Source organism: Chroicocephalus ridibundus, chromosome 11, assembly GCF_963924245.1.
Source record: "Chroicocephalus ridibundus chromosome 11, bChrRid1.1, whole genome shotgun sequence".
Lineage (NCBI taxonomy): Eukaryota > Metazoa > Chordata > Aves > Charadriiformes > Laridae > Chroicocephalus > Chroicocephalus ridibundus.
The window spans coordinates 3,063,070-3,087,905 of NC_086294.1; the positions used below are offsets into that span (position 1 = coordinate 3,063,070).

The 24,836-nt window shown below is 54.5% G+C and overlaps 1 protein-coding gene across 6 annotated transcripts in view; it reads left to right on the forward strand.

Moving 5' to 3' along the window:
* SIL1 (SIL1 nucleotide exchange factor) overlaps positions 1 to 24,542 on the forward strand; it is a 99,213-nt gene extending 74,671 nt beyond the window's left edge. For all 6 annotated transcript variants that reach the window (XM_063348837.1, XM_063348840.1, XM_063348836.1 and 3 more), the window contains 3 exons: positions 19,471 to 19,567; positions 21,800 to 21,964; positions 24,084 to 24,542. In XM_063348837.1, the coding sequence (XP_063204907.1) occupies positions 19,471 to 19,567; positions 21,800 to 21,964; positions 24,084 to 24,434 (613 nt within the window). In that variant the 3' untranslated portion in view covers positions 24,435 to 24,542. The remainder of the gene's footprint in view (positions 1 to 19,470; positions 19,568 to 21,799; positions 21,965 to 24,083) is intronic.
* Positions 24,543 to 24,836: the final 294 nt, after the last annotated feature.

Sequence of the window (24,836 nt, forward strand, 5' to 3'; positions counted from 1 at the left end):
GCACTCAAATGTAATAACCATGGCAACAGTTGCTGAGGGCCGGCGCAAGGAGGGACGGAGATGTGCTCTCTAAAGGACAACGGGCCCAACTTTCCTGACAAATGACACTGTGATGCGCCAAGGAGGTGATGTACGGTGAGCTCCGCGTGCTGGCTGTTGTCCTGGTGGGGACCCAGCCACACGTGCTGTGCTGGGGATGAAGGTTGCCCCAGTGCACCCATTAATGAGCCGCACTTCATTAATGGTGGGCATCTTCCCCTCTAGATGACAGGGAAGCTCGTAACCTGAAAGCCGAGGAAGTGGTGGGGGCACGTGATTGGGAGGGAGAGACCAGGGAAGGAACCTCAGGAGGAGACACCACCTCTGATCCCAGAGTCCCAGATGAGATGGACGGCGCCTGCGTGCACGGCCAACAGATTTCCCAGGTTTGGCTGCTCGGGGAAAAACCGCGTCTTTCTGCTCTTCGTTGTCACCCAGCCTGATCGGTGCCGCAGGCGGATAGCGATAGTAAATACTTGACATGTCTGATTTCAGAGCTGCTTCTTTGTAAGCCACCTTTAAGAGCATGTTTGAAGCTCTACAGGAGAGGTGCCAGAAGCCACCTGGTGTTGCAGGTGGAGGAGTTGGTAAGAAATGGGGCATTTTGACTTGAAAAGCCTTGCTGCAAGGGTCCTTCATCCCTGGGTCGTGTTCTCCCCTTGCCCAGGGCTTTTCTAAACGCTCACTGCTAGGACGACCCTGGAAAGAGCTTTCCGAACCTTCTGGTCTGAATCAACGGCTTGGCAGCACCTTAGGTTATGGGATCAAGGCCGCTCAAATAGCTTTGTGGGGATCGTGTTATTTTTATCAGGCAATATTCTCTCTCTTTTGTCTTATTTAATTGGACAAGTTGTGGGCATGAAATGTGAGAGAAGGAAACTCTTTAATGCTCACCAGAAGAGAAGAGGAGTCTGCTGAAAGGCAGCATTTTTACAGATTTCCGAGAAGGAGGCAGTAAATACTCCACCTCTGCTTAATAATAATAATAGGCAGGCTAAGTATCTCTAAAAATATAAAATAACGTGGGCCTGTTTGGAATAGTCAACATCCTTATCAGCCTGCTGCCATCTCTGCAAACAAGTTTCGCTGGAGATTCTGGGCATGATTTTCAATGGCTCGGAGCAGCTGTAGCTTCTTTGACTTCGGTGAAAAGTCTGAGTGCTTGGCACGGCGGCAAACCAAGCCTCTTCCTTTCTGCATCAAATTGGGTCTTGATTCTAAGTGAGATGAATTTTCTCCTCCTGATAATTCCGTGCATCTGAAGTGATTACAGCTCCGCGTGAGTGCTCTTTTAGGAGATTTGAATGCAGCGTTTTCTTCCGTCTTAAAAAGGTTCCTTCAAGCCTTATGATTCTGGAGAGGGGGGAAAAAAAAATAAATCCTGGTGGAATCCGTCACATCTTCCTATGCAGATTAGAGATTAAAACTTTTATTTTTATAAAACACATACGGGGGCTAAATGGGAAAACTTCTGTTCAGGCGAGCGGGTTTTGGCTGGTGGCAACGTGCTGCTAAATTCTTATCTGGCGGTGGAGAGGCAGAGCCAAGGAGTGGCATTATTTGGAGTTCTTAGAGAGTGAGCTTTAATGTTTGCTTAACTCCACTAAAAATAGACGCCACCCTCTTTTCCTAATAGGCGGCATTTGTCACACTTGATTCATTTCCTTTCCCAAACTGAGTTCCTTCATGAATATTCATTCTCTACTCCCCAGGAATCTGCCTGTCCTCAGAAGTTGTACTCGCGGCGATCCTACCCTGACGATGCGAGTCAACCTTTCAAAGCTCACCGAATACCTGGCCCAATCCGGCAAAATGTTGCGATATCAACAGCTCTCATTGATTTCTGCCTTCTCTGTGAGCTGTGATTGCTCGTTATCCCTCTCGATGAGTCCCTTAACGAGTCTCCCGTTCCTGTTGTCATAGCAGCACCGCACTGCCCGGTATGGTGAAGTCTCTGTCACTGTTAATTGTGAGATGGGAGGATCAGCTTGGCGGTTTTTCTAGTGGGGATTAGGCCAAAAGGTCCCTTCTGAACTGTGATGAATGCAGTTTCCTTCAGAAGGTACTAAAACTTGGTAGTTACAGAATATTTCTGAAGAGGGACAGCAGTCCTTACAGAGCTCTTCCCGGTCATGCTCAGCCACCACTTAAAGCAGGAGGAAAAAAAACCGGCAATGCCAAAGGAGAATATAAAACGGTTGATTCGTGGGTAAGGAAGTCTGTCAGTACCTCAGACCTTCTAACCTTGGGGGGTCCAAAGCACGTTGAAGGTCCAGGTTGTTGCTGGAATGGGAGAAATCTGCTACCCAGTGAGCACCGAGGAAGCAAAGGGCTGACGTGATGCTGGAGGAGCGTGGGGCCAGCGAAGCTGCTGGACCACGGACCCTGGAGCCCTTGGCCAGTGTGTGTACATGAGGAGGTCACAGAATCACAGGATGGCAGGGGTTGGAAGGGACCTCTGGAGATCATCCAGTCCAACCCCTGCCAGAGCAGGGTCACCCAGAGCAGGTGGCACAGGAACGCCTCCAGGCGGGTTTGGAATGTCTCCAGAGACGGAGACTCCACCACCTCTCTGGGCAGCCTGTGCCAGGGCTCTGCCACCCTCACAGCAAAGAAGTTCCTCCTCATGTTGAGATGGAACTTCCTATGCTCGAGTTTGTGCCCGTTACCTCTTGTCCAGTTGCCGGGCACCACTGAAAAGAGCCTGGCCCCATCCTCCTGACACCCACCCTTGAAGTATTGATAAGTGTTGATAAGGTCCCCCCTCAGCTGTCTTTTTTCCAGACTGAAGAGACCCAAATCTCTCAGCCTTTCTTCATCAGAGAGGTGTTCCAGTCCCCTCATCAGGCGCGTAGAAGGTGTGTGTGTGTGGAAGGGCATCTGTAGGATCTTGTGAGAGGTGACGGCGTGTTTCACTCAGCAGGGACCAAGGAGAAGACTTGATGCGTTGCTTTTTAGGGCGTGGGGTGAGTTCTGTGCCAGCGGTGCGGTGACGTGCCCGTTTGCTGTGTGAAGGGGTGCTGGTGGTCGCCCACATCTGTGTGGTGCCTTCTAGCACATCAGGCTGCGGGTCTGCTCCCAGACAGTCACCCCATCCTCACTCCGTTTGCTCCCTTTCAACTCTGCTAATTGTTAAAGCAATTCAAAGACTAAAATTGATAGTATCTGAGCAGGGTGCTTGTCTGCTGGGCTTGTGAGAACCACCCAGTGGGCGGACTTTAAGGGTCCTTTCCAACCATGAAGATTCTGTGACTCTGTGACTTCTGTTGCCAGCGGGGTCTTTGCCATCAAGGAAGACCGTGTTGATTTGCAGCAACGTGCTAGGAGAGTTTTATAGGGGTTGCTCTGATGTTGCGGGTGAGGAATGCGTGGAGCAAAAAGAATGATCTCATCACACCTTTCATCCTGCGAGTCCTAGGGCGGCTGCGTTGCCCGGGCGCCGTGAGCCGTAGCCGCGGTTGGTTGAAGAGGACACAGAGAGGCAGCGTGCTGTTTGCGCCTTGACCCGAAGGAGCGATTTATGGGCACGGATGCCATCCTTAACTGGTCGGACCTGTCCGAGACACCGGGTCAGCATCTCTGCTCTCGCACGGACTAACGCTGCGTGGTCGTTTGCCCAGAAGCTGTAGGGCCAGGGGTTGTACGTCACCTCCAGGGATGACAGCTCGTCGGCAGGCTGGCTGCTGGCTCAGCAGAGGCAGGGAAGAAGGGCTGTCTGTAAACAATTTACTCTTGTTTCCCGCATCCTGAGGGATGGGGATCAGCTGCGCTTCTTCCCGAAGAGCTACTCTGTTAATACGCAGGGCAGAGTTGTCCTCCGTGCCTGTCACTGGGTTTATTCCAAAACTCTGAAATGTAGCCAGAATCATCTGTGACCTAAACGTAGGCACCAGCGGTGTTTTTATAGAATGAAAAAACCAAAAAAAAATTAAAAAAAAAAAATCTGTACCCCCCTTCAGTCTCTCCCCCGAAATGAAAAACTCCACTGGCCAAGCCCCGCAAACGAGTTTTTGGGGTTTTTTTTCATGTGTGCGGTGAGGAGCCAGATTTCTAAAGGCTTGGCTTTCAGTTTTACAGGCGTTTATTATAGGCATGAATAATTGCTGGCACTGTGCTACCACTGCTGTTGTTTGCTCTTACGGTTAGGCCAATTACATATGTAAGCCCCTGATTTACAAGCGAAAGCAGAACTAAAGTAGCTTTGTGGCCTACATTTCAAGAGCGAGTAATGTGTCCGCAGTCGGCTGTAGGTCCCCGGATTTGGGTTGTCAAACACGGAGGTCCATTGCCATAAATATGTGGACCCAGATTGTCCGAGGCTTTATGCGACACGTGCTGTCACGGCGCAGCGTGAAGGACATAAACATGGATGAGTATTTGAGCCCCGGGAACCTGCCCAGATTCATCCCATGGCGAGCAGGCTGGAAGATTCGTGCTGCATTTGGGGAATTTACAGAGAAGGCACACAAAAGAGAGAGAATTTGGACTAAATCTCATTGTTCTTTGAGATGGACTTAAACAAAGCCTGTCCAAATCCTATTTCCCAACATGATAATCGCTTTGTTTCCAGTTCGTGCTGTCCAGTGGGCCCTCCTGGGGGAGAAGAGATGATGTCCATTGCCGAATTGCAAATTGGTCAATTGAGATCAAACTGAGAGGTTTTTTTCCTCGCTGTTGCGCACTAGGCAGAAGCGGAGCGGGAAGGAGGTAGGGTTAATGGGATGACTGATTCTCCATGGGGTGATGGTTTCCAGACAGCTGCTCGGATGAGTCACGTCACCCACGCGACCTGTTGACCTGGACTCTGCATTGCCCAGCCTGGGGAAGGTCTCACCTTGCTGTGCTGGTACCAGTCGATACCGTCAGCTCTGGGGTAAGGCAAAGAGCCGGCCCACGCGGTGGGGGAGGATGATGAGCTGTGCTGGTCCTCCTTGGAGCGGTGGCAAGCTGGTGTCCTTGCTGCTGGGCGGAGCAGAGAGGGAAGGATGTGAGTAAGGAGAGGAGAAGGCAGGACGTTTGTGGATGCTGACCTCATCGTCACAAATCAGTCGTGGATATTGTCTGTGGGAGGTAGTAGCAGCTCTGCTTGGGAAGGAGGCCAGCGTTTCACACTCCAGGGGATGGCCATGGGAGGATGATGCACCCGTGTCATTAGTCATTAGCGCAGAGCTTCTCATCTCGTAGGGTTTGTGTGCTCAGGGGCACACCTCCTTTGTGTAAACGGCCCGAAATCAGTCTGATTGTTGTGTGCTGAGCTGATGGACGTTGGCAAGGAGATAATCCACACCAGCTCAGCGTAGGGTGTCCTGCGTAGGTTCACAAATGTCCGTCTGGGGAGGAAGCATCGGTTTAGGACCATTGTTTTCTGAAGTGATGCTTCAGAGCATCTACAGCTTCTGAAGGCAAACACGGCAGCCCGGGGCAGGCAGACCACCCGGCGGCATGCCCCATGGCCTCAGCAGACCCCCTGGGCAGTGGCTTCCCTCCCCCCGCGGTACAAGGCAGATGGGAACCGCAGACCCAGATTTGTTTACTAGGCTGCCATCGACTGGGGTTTTGCGTCCCGGCAATTACTGGCAAGTCTGCTCTCCTCCTGCGCCTTCGCAGCACATGTGTGAACTTCTGGTTGTGTCACCTTCCCGTCCTCTCTTAACGGAGTCTAGCAGTGGGAAGTGATCATCACAACTAACGTTTGCGGAGCGTATGTCTTTCCACAGTTCCAGAGCGTTGAATAAATTGAACTCCGCTTCCTCCTTCACCCTTCGCCTTCGAGCTGTTTCTGAATCCAGGCATCTCATCTTCCGCAGCCGCTCTCTGCTCTCCCAGCTTTCTTCTGCTCTGGTGGTTAAGCCCTTATCTCCTGCCTCGAAGAACCTACCTCTGATGCCCCTATCACCGTTCCTCATTACAAAAACAGTGTTCATCTCAAGATCTTTCTGGCTTTTCCTAACCATTTCATTGCCAGGCTAAGTCTGTCTGTTGGCTCCCTCCACCACCGCAGCAGATGAGGGCTTTTTCTCTTTGCCTTTAGGGTCGTTAAAACTTAATTGGCATGTCGGCTTTCTTTGTCGAGGAATGCGTTCTCTCTGTCAGTCGGTGATGTGGGACACGCTGCTGAAATTCCCCTCTCCTTGCATAATTATCTTACTCCGCTGCGTCTTTTATGCAAAACCTTCCCTTCTGAACGTGCTTCCTCTCCTTGCTCCAGCCCTTTCTGAGCATCCCGTTTGGCTGTGGTACCTGCTGTGGCTTTGTGCCTCGGGTACGCACATTAAGTCGTTGCATTAGTAATGTGTTTTATTAGCTCGCTTGGTCATTTTAACTCTTTGACAGCTTGATTCAGGCATTTCCTTCGCCCTCTCTCTGAAGATGGGGTCCACGTCACCTAGCTTCAGTCTTCCTTTACGAGTGTCCACCTGAGCCAACTACCCAGGCTCCATCTCCAACCAGGGGAGAGAGACGCCTCCAAAAGGCAAATCATCCCGTCGTAAGACAGGAGTCAAAGAACACCCCCATCTCCCATGGGGCAAATCATCATTTCTGCTTGCGGCCGGTGACCGTGAATTCCTCCGACACTTTCCGAAATAGATGTAGCCCCCTTTAGAGCGACTCTAAAGCCTTGGACCATAGACTTGCCTTTTTGGATTAGCCCGGGCAAGTCTCATGGAAATACAGAGACGGGGGTTGGGTCTCCGGGGGGGTGCAGAGCGCAGGTTGGAACACGTTACTGAGGGAGCCCAGGCAGCTCGTCTGAGCTGGGTGTCTTAATTTTAGGTATCTAACGTTACGTGAGATGAATATGACACTTAGAGAGGTTTGGGGAAATGTTTCCGTCTTATTTTGTATTTAGAAAATATAAAGGTATAATAGTGAATGTTTTAAACAACAACAACAACAGTAATAACAGTAATTATAGGTGGGTACAATTTTCCTTTAGCGTCTAACTGAAGCTGCTAGAAAAATGACTGCTGTGCTGATATTTGGCAGGGACACCGATGCGAGTACCCACTTGTTTCTGAAAAATGCTGTTGGATTTTTAATGACCATCAGCGGCACAACCTTGATTTTTAAATGTCATCCTAAATGTAGCAGTTCCAGCCTCCTCTGCCGTGGCATGTGGGTGTTTGAGTAGGGATGAATCAGAAAGCAGAAAGAATGGCTGGTGCTTTCTGTGGCTCCCAAGTTTTCCTTGAGGGCTTCCCACCCGGGAACTGGCTTGGATCGTCGGTCCCTGGTCCCGTGGTGGCGCTCGGGCTGTCACTCTCCCCTCTATCAATGCGTGATTGAGCCCCTCGATGCAGAACGAGTTAGATTTCTGGTGTTCCACAGGTCATGCTTTCCATTTAGGAAAACCGGATAAATTAAAAAAAAAAAAAAAAAAGGTTTCCCAGCTTTTGCAGATGCAGCTTTTCCATTCTCTCTCCGGCTGGAAGCGTTCCCCGGGCTTCGCTTTTGGAGCTGAAATCTGCGCTTGGCATTTGCGAGGTGGTGATTTGCTTTTGTAAATGGAGCGAAGTCTCGTTTTTTGAATCATGACTCAGTGAAACAAATCTCCTTTTCTAGTCTAAAATGATTCTAATAGCACTGCTAAACCCGCTGGGAATGGGAACAGCCGGAGTTTAAAACATGACATTGCAGTGGGTGTGATTCTCCCTGTGATCCAGCATCTTCCCTTGCCTGTAGAGGAGTGCGGTGCTTTGAGAGGAGGCTGGTAAGCGGTGAGCGGTGGTTTAAGAGCAATACCTTGCGCGGTGGCGCCCGGGGGTGCTCCGGGGCACGTCCGTAAGCAAAACGGGTGGGAGAGGATAGAAAGATTTGCTTGATGTAACGCGCTGCCTTCCTCGGTTACGGGAGGAACGCGGAGAGTTGCGAAACAGATGGCAGGGTTAAAATAGGACAGAGCATCGCGAAGATGCTGCTGGAAGGGAGGGAAGCGAAGTGCCTGTTCTCACACTTCGCTTTGGGGCTGGTGGAAGAAGAGCTGGAGAGTGCCTGCGCTCCGCTGGCGTTCCCAACAGGGACACGCCAGGCAAAGGCTTTCTTATTAGCACTTGTCTTAAAGAAAAATCAGCCTAAATGAGCAAGCAAACAAATAAAGCGAATAACAATCAAAGGTCTTAGCCTCGGGCCGCCTTTTAACGTCTTTCAAGATATTAGTTCTACGGACACTCATTGCCACGGGAGAATATAAGCCGCAGTGTTAGGAGCCCGGCGGTTAGCACTACGGCTTCCTTTCTTGGGGTGCTTTCAGACAGCTTTCTGCAGTGTTTTCACGTTACCTAAGGCGTGTGAATAGGTTTTGTTGGAATATCTGGGTAACTTTGCATGCCTGGAATGACGCTCAGTGCGCCATGGATGGCAGACCTGGCGGGGATGCTTCCGTGCAAAGCTGCCCCGCTGCGAGTCGCTGTCGCAGAAGGGGCTCGTCCAGGGGTCCTACAGCAGCAAAGAGCTGGGTAAGGCCTCGAGTGCTCCTGCGTTTGCCGCCATCCCAGGCCAGTTCGGTTTCGGAGCCAGGAGGCCGGAGGCTCGCAGAGAAAAGGAGTGTGAGGAAGGGGAGGAGCGGGGCGGCAGGAGCCCAGCCGACGCTCCTGGGAGCGCTTCGCTTTCCCTGTCTATAAATCGAGGGGGCGCTTTGAAGTCTCTGGGATGAAAAACGCTGGATGAGCTCAAGGACGTGGTATTAATCCTGCAATATTGTTCTTGTTCCTCGCTGCGTTGTGATTTTTTGAAAAGAAATCAACGCCGTTTTTGTGGGCTGTGGCCAAAATGGCAAGGAAATAAATGGGTTCTGCTTGCGCTCGGAGGGAATCGCTCACTTTTTATTAACGCAGCCTCCAATGAAACAGACCCCATCCTTAGGCACTGATACGCGTTTGACCTACGGTAAAATAACAGGCTTTCAGAATTGCATAGGGAGTGTTTTGTAAGCATGGCACATACAGCCTTAAGGTTGATTTACGCCTCAAGATAAAGCATCAGTTTGGATGATGGAGCGCTGGAGGAGTTCCCGTGATGTCCTTCTCCATGCACCGTGGAGCACAGTCTCGTACCTGCCTGGAAGGATCAGTCATTCGACACGTTGTGCTTGGAGGGAGCTCAGGCAGTTCCCTTGATGGTTGCAGACGGAGCATGAGTCACCCAGTCCAGCCCCTAAATCACAGCGGGCTGACAAACCTCCGGAGTGGACTGCACGGGCCCATCCCTCACCGTCAGGAGAACGGAGGAGATGGGCTAGCCTTGATGGGGCTGCTCCGGACCCTTTCCTCTGCAGGCTCCTCCGGCTCTGCGCTGGCAGGCTGACGGCGATAGCCCCGAGAATCCAAAAACCTTTGCTTTTTCATCATAAAATGGTTTGCGGGTTTTCGATTAAACTCGTGAAAGCTGAGCTGGTACCTGAGGCTCTTGAGAGCTGCACCCCTCCACTTGCCCCGGCGTCGGTGGGAGCTTCGGGTGGACAACAGCCCCCTCCAAAGCAGAGCAGGGAGTCACCCGGCCGTCAGCACTGACGGCCGCGTAGCTGGGGGACATGTACTGGCACCAAAATAAAGCTCAGAGATAGCAAAGACAAGGGTCAGGGGAAGAGAGGGGCTCTGGGGGTGTCCTGGGGAGCCTCACACGTGCTGGGACAGTGGGACTCCTGCCTGGGCTCGCTTTCTGTTACCCTCTGTGCAATCTCCGGCTCGTTTTCCCGGTACCTTTTTTCCTACGGATATAAATACCACCTGTCGGTTTGTTGTTTGTGTGCGTTCAGCCGGACAATCTGGCGTGGTCGATTTTCTTACGGCACCTAAGATTTTATTGTCCAGAGCTGGTATTCGCTCTTCTACTCTGCTCCCCGGAGAGGTGAGGAGGAAGAGGGGGTTTCGCTGCAACTTGACTTGGTCCCACTGTTCCCATCGCTCCTCTCCGGAGCGGTCGTGCTTTGGGTGACAACTCATTTCGGTTGACCCAAACGAGTCCCCCGTGGCTGGGACAGGGGTGCCGCTGGCTCCCCTGTGTCTGGGACGTTGGGTCCCGGCTGCAGGGGCTTCCTGCACCCCTGCGAGGTGTCTGGCTGCGGGCGGCAGATTCGCTATTCTGTATTTTTATTTAATTACTTACTTTTACAGCTTTTCGTATAAATCTAATTATCCATCTGTTATGCTACATTACAGCCCTGCAGCTCATCTGATTTTATTATTTTTTTTTCCCCTGTTATGAAATATTAGCCGCCTCAGCCTTGCCCTCTCTGGGCTTCGGCGAGCCGGGTCCCCTCCCCGCGGGGCTCTCGATGGCTCTCGACCCTGGCACGTCGCGAGAAGTAGCTCTGCTCTGCTCTTCCAGCTCGAAATCGGTGTGACTGCAAAGGGCCAGAAACTCACGTCAGGTAATTCCCACTCACATCGCCTATCTGAGAGGTTTCCCCAGTTAAACCCGATGTCACTGTGTCCCCAGGGAACTCGGGGCTTGTCCGTAACGGGACGTTATAGCCGTCCCGCTTCCAGCGGGGATGTTGTAGGGCTCATAAGAAACTCCGCTATCTCTTGGTGGTGTCTGGGATGTGGATACACGGTCGATAGCGAGCCAAGGTTCCCCAGCTTTTCCCAGGCAGTCCTCCACGCTGTTTCTGCCTCTCCGGGGTGACTCACGCTCCCCCGGTTTAAGTATCGCATTAGCCCATCAAAATCGCGGGATCACGTACTCGGCTCCGACTTATTCTCTGCAGTTCTATTCTCCTCTTAGCAACAAATATTCAATAACCTAATTGCTCATTAAAACCCGTACTTGCGTCTGTGTAATCCATTATGTCACGTTGAGACGCGTTGCTCTCGCAGGGACGCGGCTGCTCCCCCGCTAGTGCCATGAGTGCCTGGCTTGGCAGAAAGTGAGAAGGCAGCATTGCATTGAAGTGGAGATTTTCATCTTCTCGGGGCTTTTTTTTTTTTTTTTTTTTTTTTAATGTCTCTCCTATATTCTGGGCTTTTGAACATCTAACACCTCTTTTATGCTTCACATCTTTCATACGAAATTGTGGTATTGTGTTGCCTATTGAAACCTAGTTTTTCCTTTTGTCAGGTTTTCCCCCCTCGCCCCCCACTTTCTTCTTCGCTGTATTTTGATCGGCACAACTACTTTAGGGCTCCATTTTTCTGGGTGGTTTTTAATCTCCTTAAGTCGTGGCTCTGAAGGCCTTTATCTGTGATAAACTCAGGTTTGAGCTGATGCTCAGAGAAGAGGCTTTTCTAGGCCGGTTTTGCTGCATGCGGACCTAGGTGGGGGCTTTGGGGGTGTGTGCGCTTCATCCCTAACTCCGAATAGTTGCAGGCGTCCTGTTTGGGGTCGGGGTTATCTTATCATTACCCTCTTTATCTCATATCGTGCGTGCAAATGTCCCGTCTCCTTTTCAGTCGCGTGAGACGCTGCAATAATGGAAAGCCTCCGTTAAATAAGTATTTTTGTAAGAGATTCCCCAACCCTGCACTTAAGCGTCATTTGCTGGCGTCCCACGGCAGAGCCAGGGTGCTTGTTTCAGGGGGCGGGGGGCGCTGCGAATTGTTCGCATTGAGTTGTCCCAGTTATCCTCCTCTGGAGAGCAAAGTTGGGAAGGAGATGTATCACCTGGGAAGTCGTGGGTCGGAGCCAGCTGGGCTCACTGCAGCGGCTCCGCGGTCGTTTCCAGTGGGGATGGTTCATGCCAGTGCTTTGAACGCGGTCGGAAAGCGTGTTTTCTGCATGTGTCACTTCTCACTTGGACTGTTTTGATGCTTTTTTCATTTTTTTGTTTTTTCTTAAACCTGCAATCTAAAATTCAATCGTACAAGTATTAATGAGCTGCTGATCATCCTGCCTCTCTTTTTTCTGCCCTTACGTAGAATCTCAGATTCACGGCTATAGTTCGGGCTGGAATTACTGAATTCCAGTCAAACCTTTAAACATTGACATCGTAATGATTAGTTTCATCTCTCTATTGCTTGTCAGGTGATTTTAACGTGAATATACTTACAAGAGCTGTCAGAAATCCTCCAAATACAGAGGCCTCTGAAGAAGTCATTGCCCTTTTCACGTGTGACCCTGCTTGCGTTGCTTTTGGTTTCCAGGACTCGCAGAAACGACCTTTTCCGTTGCCTTTCCAGTTCTTACCCGGGTGTGAGGGCCTGAGAGGCATGAGAAGGCAGGCAGGGCTCCGAGAGCTGTGTTTCAGGGTGATGCCATCGTAGCCGCATTTCGGTTCCCAGCCGCCTCGTTCTCCTTTGAGCAAAACATCGGTGCGCTCTCGTTTTCTTCGTTAACAGATTTTGGAGTGAAAACTGGGGAAGGGGGATGGGTGGAGGAGGAGGGGGAGGTAAGCCGTGCTGCCTTGCTGCCTGTTTCTGATCCTCAGGTTATAGCACGAGCTAAATAGACTACACTAAATTTTTTAGGCTGTTTCGCAGACTTAAAGACTTTGATCCCGGCTTTGATTTCCCATGCGGCATCGCAGACCGCGCTGGCTCTGAGGAGAGAAGAGACCCATTAAGTCCTGTCCATTAAGCCCGGTGATTATCATGCCTTTTCACCGTCACGCCGGGCTTTCATCCAAGCACGAGCTCCAGACTTACCTCCCCGTGCCCTGGGGAGGATGCCCAGCAGCCGGTGGCCACCGGAGTGGGCGTGCAGCCACCGCCGCAGTGGGACACCACCGCCGGGGCAGGAGAAGGGCTGTGCTCAGCACCCTGCCCTGCCAGACAGGAGCATCCCCTCCCTCGCACTCCCCCATTCACGCACTCCCCCATTCACACCTCCTTTTGGTTCTTTCTCTGCTTGGCTTTAGCAGGATGCTCAGAGTAAGGAGGTGACGCTCTTTTTTTCTAGCGTCTCATGCGGTTTGTACAACAAGCAGGCCAAGAAATAAATATTCTCTGTGTGTCCCTGCCAGAGCAGGAGAGACAAAGGCGTTTGCCTGCCTGCCCTGCTCTGTGCTTCTGAGGCCCCACGTCCCTTCACACCGCTTGGCTTTCCCCCCCCCTTTTTTTTTTTTTTTTTTAATTTAAATCTAATTTTGCAAGTTCCCGTCTAACTCAAGAGCCGCTGTTGCCTCAGGGCTGTGTTGCTGCTTTTCAGTCTTCCCACGCCCCTCGCCTGTGCAGTCTGGCAAAACTTTGAAAAGTCTCTCCGAAATTTCGTGCACGTGTGCTTGGGGTCATCCCAGGAGGAACAGGTAAGGGTGTCCCTTCACGGACAGTGCTCTTAAAAAAAAAAATCCCTTCTTCAGCAAAAGGGGAGCTGCTTCCATGTCATGAGTTTGCCAGTCAGAATGGCAGAGAAGCCCGTGCTGGATTTTCAGGAGCAACAGCCGCATCCCCTGTGCAGGTGCTGCTCCTTACCGTGCCCGAAAGAATGTCCGTGGAGAAACGGCAGCCGTCCCGCAAGCGGGTCCCTAACAGCCCAACGCTACAGCGCATGGAGAAGCTGTTTGGAGGGCTCTGATCCCAGCTGGTGAGGCCGTGTCTCCTCCAGGAAGCATCCATCATGTTGGTAGATCTTCCGGATGGTCATCCGTGTGCTAAGGTCGTGCTGCTTCCACAAAGAGCTTTAATGGAAGGAAAAAAGAAGGGAGCAAACTGTATCCCAGGCTGCATCCCCAGCAGCGTGGGCAGCAGGGCGAGGGGGGGGATTCTGCCCCTCTGCTCCGCTCCGTGAGACCCCCCTGCAGTGCTGCCTCCAGCGCTGGGGCACCAACAGCAGAAGGACACGGAGCTGTTGGAGCGGAGCCAGAGGAGGCCCCGGAGATGCTGGGAGGGCTGGAGCCCCTCTGCTGTGGGGACAGGCTGAGAGAGCTGGGGGGGTTCAGCCTGGAGAAGAGAAGGCTCCGGGGAGACCTTCCAGCCCCTTCCAGGCCCTAAAGGGGCTCCAGGAAAGCTGGGGAGGGACTCTGGAGCAGGGAGGGGAGCCATGGGACGAGGGGGAAGGGTTTTAAACTGGAAGAGGGGAGATTGAGATGAGATCTGAGGCAGAAATTGTTTGCTGTGAGGGGGGTGAGCCCCTGGCCCAGGGTGCCCAGAGAAGCTGTGGCTGCCCCATCCCTGGAGGGGTTCAAGGCCAGGTTGGACGGGGCTTGGAGCAACCTGGGCTGGTGGGAGGTGTCCCTGCCCAGGGCAGGGGGGTGGCACTGGGTGGGCTTTAAGGTCCCTTCCAACCCGAACCATTCTGTGATAAATATCCTGACCCAGCAGCCGGTGGAAGATGCTGGATCCCATCTCTGCCTTCACCACCCGCCCAAGGCAGGACTTGTCACCGGTCACCGAGGCGCTGCGGCGACTTCATTTCAGTTTTACTCCGATAGCGCTGATCACAGCGCGTCAGCCCTTGTTTTTGTTCCTTTTGCTCCTCTCTGTGCGCTGTTGAGGCTTGCAGTGCTCTGGCAAACAAGCCTTGACTGTAATAATTTCTGGCCCCTCGTGGGAAGTTGTAACTCCAACGCAGTGAAATATAAACTGGCAGAAAATGGAGTGTTTCCTTCTGCCGTTGCGAGCTGCAGCAGGCAGGCTCAGATGGAGGTTTTCTGGTGGCTTTCCCTCCCCTGCTTTTGTTTTTTCCCCTGGCTGCCGAAGGGCACGGTCACCCTCCCGCAGCCACCGAGAGGGAAACATGATGAAATGGCACATTAAATTTGTGCTCGGCAAAGTCACAACTCCAGGAGCTTCGGGAGGAGGCAGCAGTGGGAAACATAAATGTTGTTTGTCTTGTGATCAAAAGGGCGCCTCTTAATTGCTGCGGTGTGCTCCTGAGGGTGTGGGTGGCAGCCCCGTCACTGCTGGGTGACCCCGTCTACGGAGGTCCCTGGGAGGGCTGGGGAGAAGCAGGGATGTCTGCAGGCAGCGGGGACGTCTTGAGTTGGGTGGAGGATCAGCCTTGGTTGGGGTTTGAAAGCACAGAGAGCAGACTGTAGACTACACCCTGGGAAACTAGAGCAGGGCAGGTTTAGATGAGACATTAGGAAGAAGTTCTTTCCACTGAGGGTGGTGAGACGCTGGCCCAGGTTGCCCAGAGAGGGGGTGGAGGCCCCATCCCTGGAGACGTTCAAGGCCAGGCTGGATGAGGCTCTGAGTAACCTGATCTAGTTGAAGATGTCCCTGCTCGCTGCAGGGGGGGTTGGACTAGATGGCCTTTAGAGGTCCCTTCCAACCCAGCACATTCTAGGATTCTATGAAAGAGGGTATTGTCTCCAGGATGTGTATCAAGAGGGTCTGGTGGCCCATGCTCAGAGCTGTTCAGAGGTCCTCTCGTGGTCTGGGGCGGATGGCCCATGTCTCAAGAAGTTTGAGAACTTCTGCCCAAGAACAAAGCCCACCTTGTGAGGGACAGAGCTTTGTCAGGAGCTTCTCAGAGATGTCAGCGTGAGCACCTGCAGGCAGTAGGGATTCTGGCCAGTCTCCCCAAACTCTTCATCCCTGCTCAGTGCGTCTCGTCCAGCATGACCACCAGCAGCATACCTGTTAACCCCAGCCTGTCCCTGCACCCAGGCAGTTTCTTGCATGGATCAATTATGATGACCCTTGCTTTCTACTCTTCAGGAACAGGATGAGAGAGAGATGGATGTGATGGTGCTTGGAGGCACAAGAACCTCAGATGGGTGGTGAGGGTCGCATCTGGAGGGGATGCGGTGTGGCCCTGCAGTCAGGGTGGGTCCTGCCAGGATGAACCGGGGCTGTGTTTAGCACACAGGGGCCTCCTTTGGAAACCTGCTTGAACCTGAGCACGGCGCTTGTGTCGAGTCCCCGTAGCCTCGCGGCTGTTCCTCACCTGGGTTTGAAGCTGGTTAATCTCATCTGTTGAGCGCACCCAAATCTCTGCCATCACTGTGGCATCACGGGGTGTCGTCATCGGCTGTCTCTGTCCCAGCCTCAGAGTTTCATTTCGGTGAATGTCCTTGCTGGTGCCACCATCCCCTTATCCAGTAGCAGATTAGCACAGGTTGAGTTTCCCGCGCGAGCGCTCCGCTGTCTGTCTCATTGTATTTATTTTGTTCAGGCCGTGCTTTTCCCTGGCCTTGACAGCGTAATTTGTACGGATCTGTGCTGAGTTTTCCAAACCCTCAAACCGGCTTTTTTGTTAGCGTGAAGCCTGGACTATTGATAGTAGAGACATTAAGCAACAGAAACGTTGACAAGTGAGCAGCACGCCTACCATCCAGGAAGGCTTCCTAACCTCTAGAGGTGCTCCTTGGCAAAAAACTCCATGGTTCAGAGGTTTTAATTAGATCTAATCCTCCAGGTGACCAGCCAAGCCCTAAAAGGCATACCAATTTTTCAGTTGTGTCCCTTGCTGTAAGAGTTCTTATTATTTATTTTAGATAGATGTGACAAAAGAGCTTGGATATCCCAAACTTCACGTTTTCCTGGAATGGCACTAAGAGGTCTCAGCGTAGGAGTCCTTTCAGTGCAGCTACGCTCAGGCAAGTGCCTGCCTGCAAGCTCTTTCTGCACTTACTCTGGTCTCCCTTGCCCAGGGTGACTTGCGTGTGAAATTTGGTTGGGGTTTTGGATCAAAAGTTGTATTTTCTGAGTGTCAGAGTTGCCAGCTCCTCCTTGGGGTCTGCAAATGCGGCCGTGGTTTCTTTGCCTCTCGTTCGCGCCGTTCAATGGAGTCCCAGCATTGAAAACGTGCCTGACGACGTGGTTGATGATGTGCCAGGCAGAGCCGAACCTGCGCGCCGTGCCTTCCCCCAGAAAAGCTCGAAGCAGAAACAAGCCCAACCCAACGTTACGCAGACAAAGGCAGAGACCACAGCTGCCATCGCTGGAAAAACAGAGCTGGAAAAAAACCTCTTCTTCCCGCTCCTGCCTGGTTTGCAGCAGAGCTTGTCTCAGCAGCGGGGGGCTGCGTCTGCCCATCGCCTGTAGCGGCCGGGTGGGTTTCGGAGATGTGCAGGGCCCTGATCACAGCCCCAGCGGCTCTGCTCCTGCTGCCCAGCCTCTGCAGCAGAAGGTTTTGTGCTGTTGTGGTGGGCACGGCCGTGCTCAGCCATCCCAGCTCGAGCACCGGCTGTGCCCAACTTGCTGCCGAGGGCACCTTCAGTGACTTTGGGACGTGTATTGCTTCTCACTGCTGCGTTTCCTTGCTGCTTTCTGGGTATTGTGTCTCTGAACTCCCAGAGGAGTCTAACCACAAGCCTGACTTATAAATCCATCTGGACCGAAAGGAGATGCAGGATTCATTCACTTCCAAAGGGCAGCTGTTACTTACCTCTGGATCTCTTGAGGCGAGGGCCACGCTTAGCACATTTCCACCTGCTGGGGTATGTTAGACAGGCCTTCAGCCGACCCCTGGCTGTTCTGGGAGCTGTTTGTCTCCATCCCACCATTGTACTCTTCCCGTATTTGCCCTGGGAGAAGTTGCTGAGGCTGGACAGGGTGCCATGGTGCTGCGGGGCTGCAGCACCGTCCCTGGGCTGTCCCCATGCTGGAGGGGCCACCGCTGTCTGTGTGACTGTGGGTATGGATGGAGGTGAGAGCGGTGGTTGTCATCCGGGAGGGAATTGCCTTGCGTCCAGGGGTTGCCAGAGGCAGCTGAAGGTTTTGGGGCTGATGCTGTTTGCCTGCATTGACTCCCGACTCTTCAAAATGAGAGCCCAGGCCATCAGAGATGCCATCGCTGCTCTGCGGGAAGAGGGGGTTGGCCATACGGGTCATTTCCTACCACGTTGAGGTGGAAAATAACATCGTGTTGCTGCAGGAGGAGACTCTGCTGTGCCTGTTGACATGGTGAGGGTGGGGAACAAATACATCTCGGTACATGCATCGGGTCCCACCTGGACCCAGGCATTACCAGGAGCCTGTTTGCTCCCAGGGATGCTGGGGCTGCCGCAGCGCCGGCACACGGGGGTCTGCGGGCGCATGTGTGGACCACGCCGCAAAAATCTCTTCTGCAGGAGGATGCTGAAGCCCCTGGGTTTGTTCTTTCTCCTCCCTGTGTGGGAAGGTCACAGATGTCCCCCTCCTCGGCAGGATGCCTGCACCGTGGCTCTGCCTGGGTGCCTGCCACAGCGAGTGGGTGAGGAAGGAGCAGTCAAAGGTGGCTTTCAACAAACCCCCCTTTTCCTGCCTTGATGTCAGCCTGGTAATCGTAGTCGGGAACCCGCACACCAGACCTGCTGCCTCTGAGCCCTGGATGACTCCTAACGGTGCGAGAAGCAAAGCCTGGATGGGGCTGGGAGGGTTGGAGAGATTGCCCGGCGCCTTGGTTGACACAGATGAGCGTAGTGTTTTGCTGTATTTCTTGGAGCCATGGGTTTAATTCAAAGCTGCTCCCTGCCCAAGTCCATTTGTCTTCTGTTTTTGTTTTCTTATGACCCTGTCTGCCTCTGTCTGTCTTATTTCTTGGAGGTTGCTTGGCACAGGCTGCTCCAGCAGCTTTCTGGTAGCGGTAAGAGCTGTGGGTGTTTTTGCTGTAGCAGGGACGTGTGACCTTCGTCTGGCTGCAGCGCAATTGCTGCTTCAAAGTCGAGCAAAGGCTGAAGTGCTGGAGCTCTTCCTCGGAGCGCGAGAGACCAGGGATCAGGGATGTAGACAGCCGGTGCGTTGTGCTCCGACTGCAAAAGCCCTGCCCAAGAGGGAGCCTGTAGCATCTAACCTCTCCGCCACCTTCAAAGATGTGCTGGCAGTGGGTTTGCAAAGCGTCTGCGTGGCCGAGGTGCCCCTGCCCAGGCAGCTGGTACCTGGGGGCAACGCGGGTGGAAGGCAAGGCTTGGCTTCATCTGCCTGCACCTGGGGCAGCTCTTCACATCCTGACCTGAAATTTTAGCCTGGTTCTTGCACGCAGAGGGATGCATTTAGCCATTTGTAGCGCTTGGAGGAAAGTGCTCGATGCGAGAGGCGCGTGGGTGGGGAGACCAGGTGTAATTTGCGATTCAGAGGCTTTGGGGACAAGCAGGGCCTTCCTCCAGGTGAGCTGTGGCACAGGAGCGTTTAAATAAACGAATTTAACAAATTAGCAGAAAGTTATATTAACAAAAAGAGCAAATCAACAGAAAGTGAGGAGCAGGCGAGGGGGGGAAGTGAGAGTCGAAATAAAAGGCTGTTAAGGAACAGATGCGATGCAAAGCCAGAGGATTAATACCTACGAGGGAAACACGGGGGAGGGCTCCTTGCCGGGGGAAGAGGGGTAGGACGTGGGCACGTGGTGGGGTGATGTGGACGGCCTGGCGTGCCCTTCCCCAGCCCTGTTGCCATCGCTTCAGGGTGCATCAGTCATGTGCCGTGTTTGGGGTGGCCATACAGGGCTCCCAGCCCCTCCGTAACGGCCAGCCACCAGTGGTGGGAGCTGGGCGGGGGGTTTTGCTCTGGGATCAGCTGGATCGACCCTCGGTGGTGTCCGCTGCGGGGTGCTGCCCCAGACGGACCCGGGGTCCGTCCCACCCTGCTGTGCCCCGCTCTGTTGGTGACCTGCCTTTTGCGTTTGTCCCCGCAGCAACCCCAAAGTCCAGATAGAAGCAATCGAGGGCGGCGCGCTGCAGAAGCTCCTGGTCATTCTGGCCACAGAACAACCCCTGGCTGTCAAGAAGAAGGTGAGCGGGCCGGGGAGCGCCGCTGGGTAAAGGCAGCTTCACGCTGAACTCGATATAAGCGCTCCTTGGGGCATCGCTGACATCTTGAGAGCGGCACCCTGCGCTGCTCCCCACGCTGGGTGGGCTCCAGTGCACCCCAGGGTGCTGGACACCCCCCCGGCAACCCCGACACTGCGGGTCTCGCCCTACTGCCAGCAGCAGCACGCGCGGCAGCTCTGCCAGCCCCGCGGGGGACAGGCCTCGGTGCTGCGGCTCCTCTGGGAGGAAAGGCGGGGGTCCCCGTGGCAGGCGTGACGATCAGAGGCTAACAAACATGGGAGCTGACGTTTGGAAGGAGCTAATTGCTGGAGCTGGCCCCGTGTCCTGCCTTTGGCGGTGGCTTTGGAGCAAGCCGAGTAGCGCCGAGAGCCCCCAGCCAAATGTGCAGCGTTGTCCGTCGGGGCGGGGGCTTCCTCGCTCCCTCCCTTCCTCCCTCCCTCCTCGCCGTACTCCCCGGAGCATGAGATCTCATTACCCTCACTTTAGCGTGTGGTGCCACCTCTGTTTACGGGCCGTAAAATTATCTGGCTGCTCCCGAAAACCTGGCGCCACCATTTAACACGGTGACCTCCTGCGAGAGGGGGTTCGGTGGGGCGAGGGAACCACCAGCTCTTTCATTCGTCTTTAGTGCAGCTGCTGTTACGCGAGCAACAATGGCCTGCCAGGGCTTTAGCAAGCTCCCACAGACACCTTCCCCTTTAGCCCATGGTAAGAATCCTCCAGCGGGTGAAAGACGGCAACCCGTTTGCTGTTGGCCATGGGTGGGAGGACATCCTGGCCGGAGAGGTGCACCACAGGATGCTCCGTGCTCAGAAATTCCTCCTGGGAGTGCCCGTAGCTCGATCCGGAGCTTGTTTTGGGGTGGGAAGGGACGGCTGGGCATGCAGAGGCCTTCACCAGCATCGCTTGAACCCCTGAGTGGTGGGTGCAGGGCGCTTCTTTCCAGGTAGCCTGAACGCTTCCTGCTGGCAGCCCCTGGGGAAGAGCGAGAGGGATGAGCTCAGTACTGTCTGCTGGCAGGCATGGCCTTACGGGAGCCTCCGAGGGTTGAACCCCCTTTGACAGGAGGACAGAGGCTTTTAATTTCCAGTTCCCGTGCTGCTTGTGGTCTCCCATCTCTCCAGGCCAAGGATAAGTTGGTGCCCCAGCCCATTCCCACGCAGGGCAGCAGCCCACGACTCCCGCTCCGGTGGGTTTTCCACCCCGGCGCTCGCAGCGATTGACGGCAGCGAGGCCAAAAGTGCATTTCTTCCCTCCCCCGTCCTTTGGCCTATGGTTAAAAAAGGAGATGGAAACGTCCTCCGATTCACCGGCGGCAATTTGGAAAATGGAAAATAGAAACAAATGGGACTGGGGAAGACGTGGCTGTCGGCTCGGATCTGTCCAGGGAGAGCGGGGGGTGCGTGGTCCACCCCAGTGCGCGGAGGAGCTGGCTCGGCTCGCTGGCAGGCACCCAGATGAGCATCCTGGTCCCCGCTCGGGCAGCAGCCCTGCCCCGGGCGGCGTCAGCCCGTCTCCTCTGCAAACCGCCGTCATCCAAAGTAGACAAGTGTAAAATTCAGTGGTTGGCCCCTAATTGCCTCCTCGTTGTTAACCCCGTGACGCTCGAGGCCCAGGAGGCAAGGGCAGGCGTGCTGGTGTCTCTCGCTGGCGGTGCCTGGTGCTGCACCATGGCAGACCCTGTTTTGGGGCTGTGTCCTGGGAAACGGCATGGTCATGTCCTCCAGCCGCGTGGGTGCAAGGGAAAGGATGTTCCCCAGGCGTCCGAATCATCTCAAGGGGATCGGGCTCTGCTGAGTCGTGCTGGACCCTTCTTTGCCCCGTCCTTAGCCCGTAGCTGGGCTGTGTACCAAGGACCAGTGGGTGGGAACTGTGAGGAGAAGCGATGGCGTTGGGTCTGTTCAGGTGATGGCCACAGGTCCCTCTGCGTTATAGTTCTAGTGAGCGTGGTGACAGTCCGGGTGGGAGTTTGGGTGGAAGTCACCCAAGTTGGGGCAGCCTCACAGCACCGGGGAGGGTTGGGATCAGAGGATGAGGGGTCTTGGAGATGCCCCTTGGCGAGGAGAGGCTTGAATGCATATGCTGGGGAGCTCCACACAAGAACGGTTGGAGCACTGCTCTTGGCCCCCTGGGATGCCACAAAGAGAAGTGGTGGCCATGGCCACCATGCTGATGGACCTCTTTCCCCACCAGGCTCTCTTCGCCCTGTCCTCCATGCTGAGACACTTCCCTTACGCCCAGCAGCAGTTCCTCAAGCTGGGCGGCCTCCAGGTCCTCAGGAGCCTCTTCAGGCAGAAGGGGATGGAGACCCTCTACGTCCGTGTGGTGACGCTCCTCTACGACCTCATCATGGAGAAGGTGAGGAGCTGGGAGGGAGGGGACGCGACCTGGCCGGGTTCTTCCCACTTTCATCCCCTCGCCAAGCCAAAGGGGAGGAAGGTGGAGAGAGGTCGTCGAGCATCCTCGCAGGACGAGGGCGAGCAGGGGCCGATCCAGCGTCGGTGCTGGTCTGTGCTGTTGGGATGAATTCCCTCCAGCCCGTGGGCTGCTGCTGCCGGGGACGAGCACCTGGGAGAGCCCAGAGAGAGCTTAAAACTTTATTTTTCATTAAACCGCTACCACCGTTTCCACCCGACGGTGTTTAAATAACAAAATGGCAAGGACGGGAGCAGGGAATAAAGGCGCTGGGCTGCGGCGAGCTCGGCTGCCGTGTCTGGCCACCAGCCGAGTGCCGGGGACCAGCCGCCGCTGCTGTGCCCTGCTGGAGAGGCCCTTCCTTGCCTGCAGAGCCCTCGCTGGAACCAAGCCCACGCCGTTAAGTGGTTTATTTTCAAATACCTTGGATTACTGCTGTAAATGTCAGTTTAAAACCCGTCTTTCCTTGCCGTCGCCTGTTGTTTAGTCACTGCGTTTCTCTTACTCCAGAGAACGGAAATTAAATCCACTTTCACTCAGTTTATAGCCAATTTGCCCCGCAGATTATTGCTGCTGTAATACTTGGGTTTCAGGCGCCGCGGAGCAACGTCTGCGTTTTGAAACAGCCGTTTTCCAGGAGACTTTGTAAAGGTGCAAATTATTTTTAGCGGGTCTGAAATTTTATCAGGTGCTGGTTGGAAGGCGCAGTGCTCCCGTCCGTCTGCTCGCCCGCAAAGGCAGCCCACGCGGGCACCCTGCCCCGAACCGTTCCCCGTGGCTCCTGCTGCGTAGCGATCCCAGCCCCGTCGTGGAGGATTCGGGAGAGCCCTCGGTGCCCGGCGGGATGCAGGGCTGGGCCGAGCGGGGGGGTGACGGATTTGGGTGACGTTCAGATAGGTTGGTTTGAAAATCAGAAACTACATCGACACCTCTCTGCTCTGAAGCACAGACTGCCGGGGCTCTGAATGGTGCTTTTTTTGCCGTCTTTTTTCCCTTTTCACCCCAAATCGTGTGTGACCAGCGGGGGTGTAGCAGACAGCTCTCTTGGGGGACCGGGAGAGGGGAGGTCTCCTTGGCGTTGTCCCGCCTTGTCCCCACCGTGTCCCGTAAATCAGTGGGATAAAAGAGCACGACCAAGCTCCCTGCAGGAGCTTCCCAGGGGACGGCAGGAGTCCACTGCAAAGCTGATGAACAGGTCAGAGAAAATGTCACGGGCGCCCTCGGGGACCCAGGTGCCCCCCGGGGATGGGGTTGTCCCATCGCTTCTCATGGCAGCTCCTGGGCACGCTGCCCGCCCTCGCCCTTCCCCAGGGCTGGGTTTCTGCTCTCCGCCCGTGCAGAAGCCCTCGTGGAGGCAAGCAGCCGACTCAGAACTAATTAGTGAAGCACGGCCACAGTATTTATCCCAGGGGGCCACCAGCCAAGCCGGGAGGAGCGCTCCGTCGGGGAGCAGAGCCACTCCACCAGCCAAGGCCTGAAAGGCGTCGGGGTGGTGGCAGGTTTCCCTTCCTCCCCCTGGCGCTGGCGCTGCTCGGGGCAGGTCTCTGGCTGGGAAGAGAAGAGAGATGGTGGCTCTGCCCGCCCCGGTCCCCGCGGCGCCTTTCTGCTCTCGGCACCGTCTCCGCAGAGTTCCAGTATCGGGGGTTTTCTGGAGCAGGCTGGGAGGGGAAGGTCTGGCAGTGGCCGGAGGAGACCGAGATCTCCGTCTCTTCCGTAGAGCAGCGTGAAGCCAAGCGGTGACGTTTGTTAGGTGCCGAAGGAGCCTGTCCGGCAGCCCAAAGGAACAGATTTTACAGGTCTTCTGCTGAACTTTGTCCCCCTTTTGGGGCCGTGTGATACCGAACCTCCCGCTCACCAAGAGTTCTCCAGGATTGGCCGCTGTGGCCAACTTCGTGCATGGGCAATGGGGAACCAGGACACAACCTCGCCTTGGTTTTCCATTGCAAGTCACCTTCCAAGGCAGATGTTACGGGATGTGCATCCTACTCTCCCGCGATGTGTCACCTGGAAGCGGTTGCTCTCCCGATAGGGATATTAATCCATGTCCCACCACTTCCCACAGATGCTGCTTGAGGACTCGCAGCACGGAGATCAAATGGAAGAGAAAATCCAGCAGTACCGGCAAGTCAAGCTGGTCCCGGCGGTGGTGGAGCAGGACTGGTGTGTGGTTGTTTCCAACCTGCTGGCCATGCCGGAGCACGACACTCGGGAGAAGGTCCTCAAGACGGTTGGTGTGCTGATGGCCTTCTGCAAGGAGCGCTACCGGGGGGACCAGGCCCTCAGCACCACCCTCAGCCTCCTGCGCAGCGAGTACGAGGAGCTGGCGGCGGAGGAGCAGAGGGAAGGTGACAAAGACGGCTATTTCAAGGAACTCCTTGGCTCTGTAAATACCATCATCCAGGAATTAAGGTGAAACTAGCTGTAGATCCAGTTCAGTTCCAGATCAATTCAATGCCCAAGGGTGAGTTTTGATGGCACCGATGTAAATGCACTTTTGAATAAACTGCTGGGCTGAATGAGATCCCGCCAACAGCTTCGTTACTAAACCAGACGCGTTTGGGGGAACGTTTTCTTTTGCGTGGGGCACTGCTGGAAAAACAGAGGTATGTACCGTAGAGGGACAGCGAGGCAGAGTCTCAGCTTGTGTTGCCTCCAACCATGGTTCCTTCTGAGTGTTCTCAGTCCGTCTGCGGGTTCGTTTGGGGTGGGCAGGGCTGAGGGCGGTGGGACTGTCCCGGTCAGGCAGCTCTGCTGCCCACAGGGGAGCGTTTGTTGCCGCAGCTCTGATGTGCCGTTGTTCTGGCCTGGCGGTGAC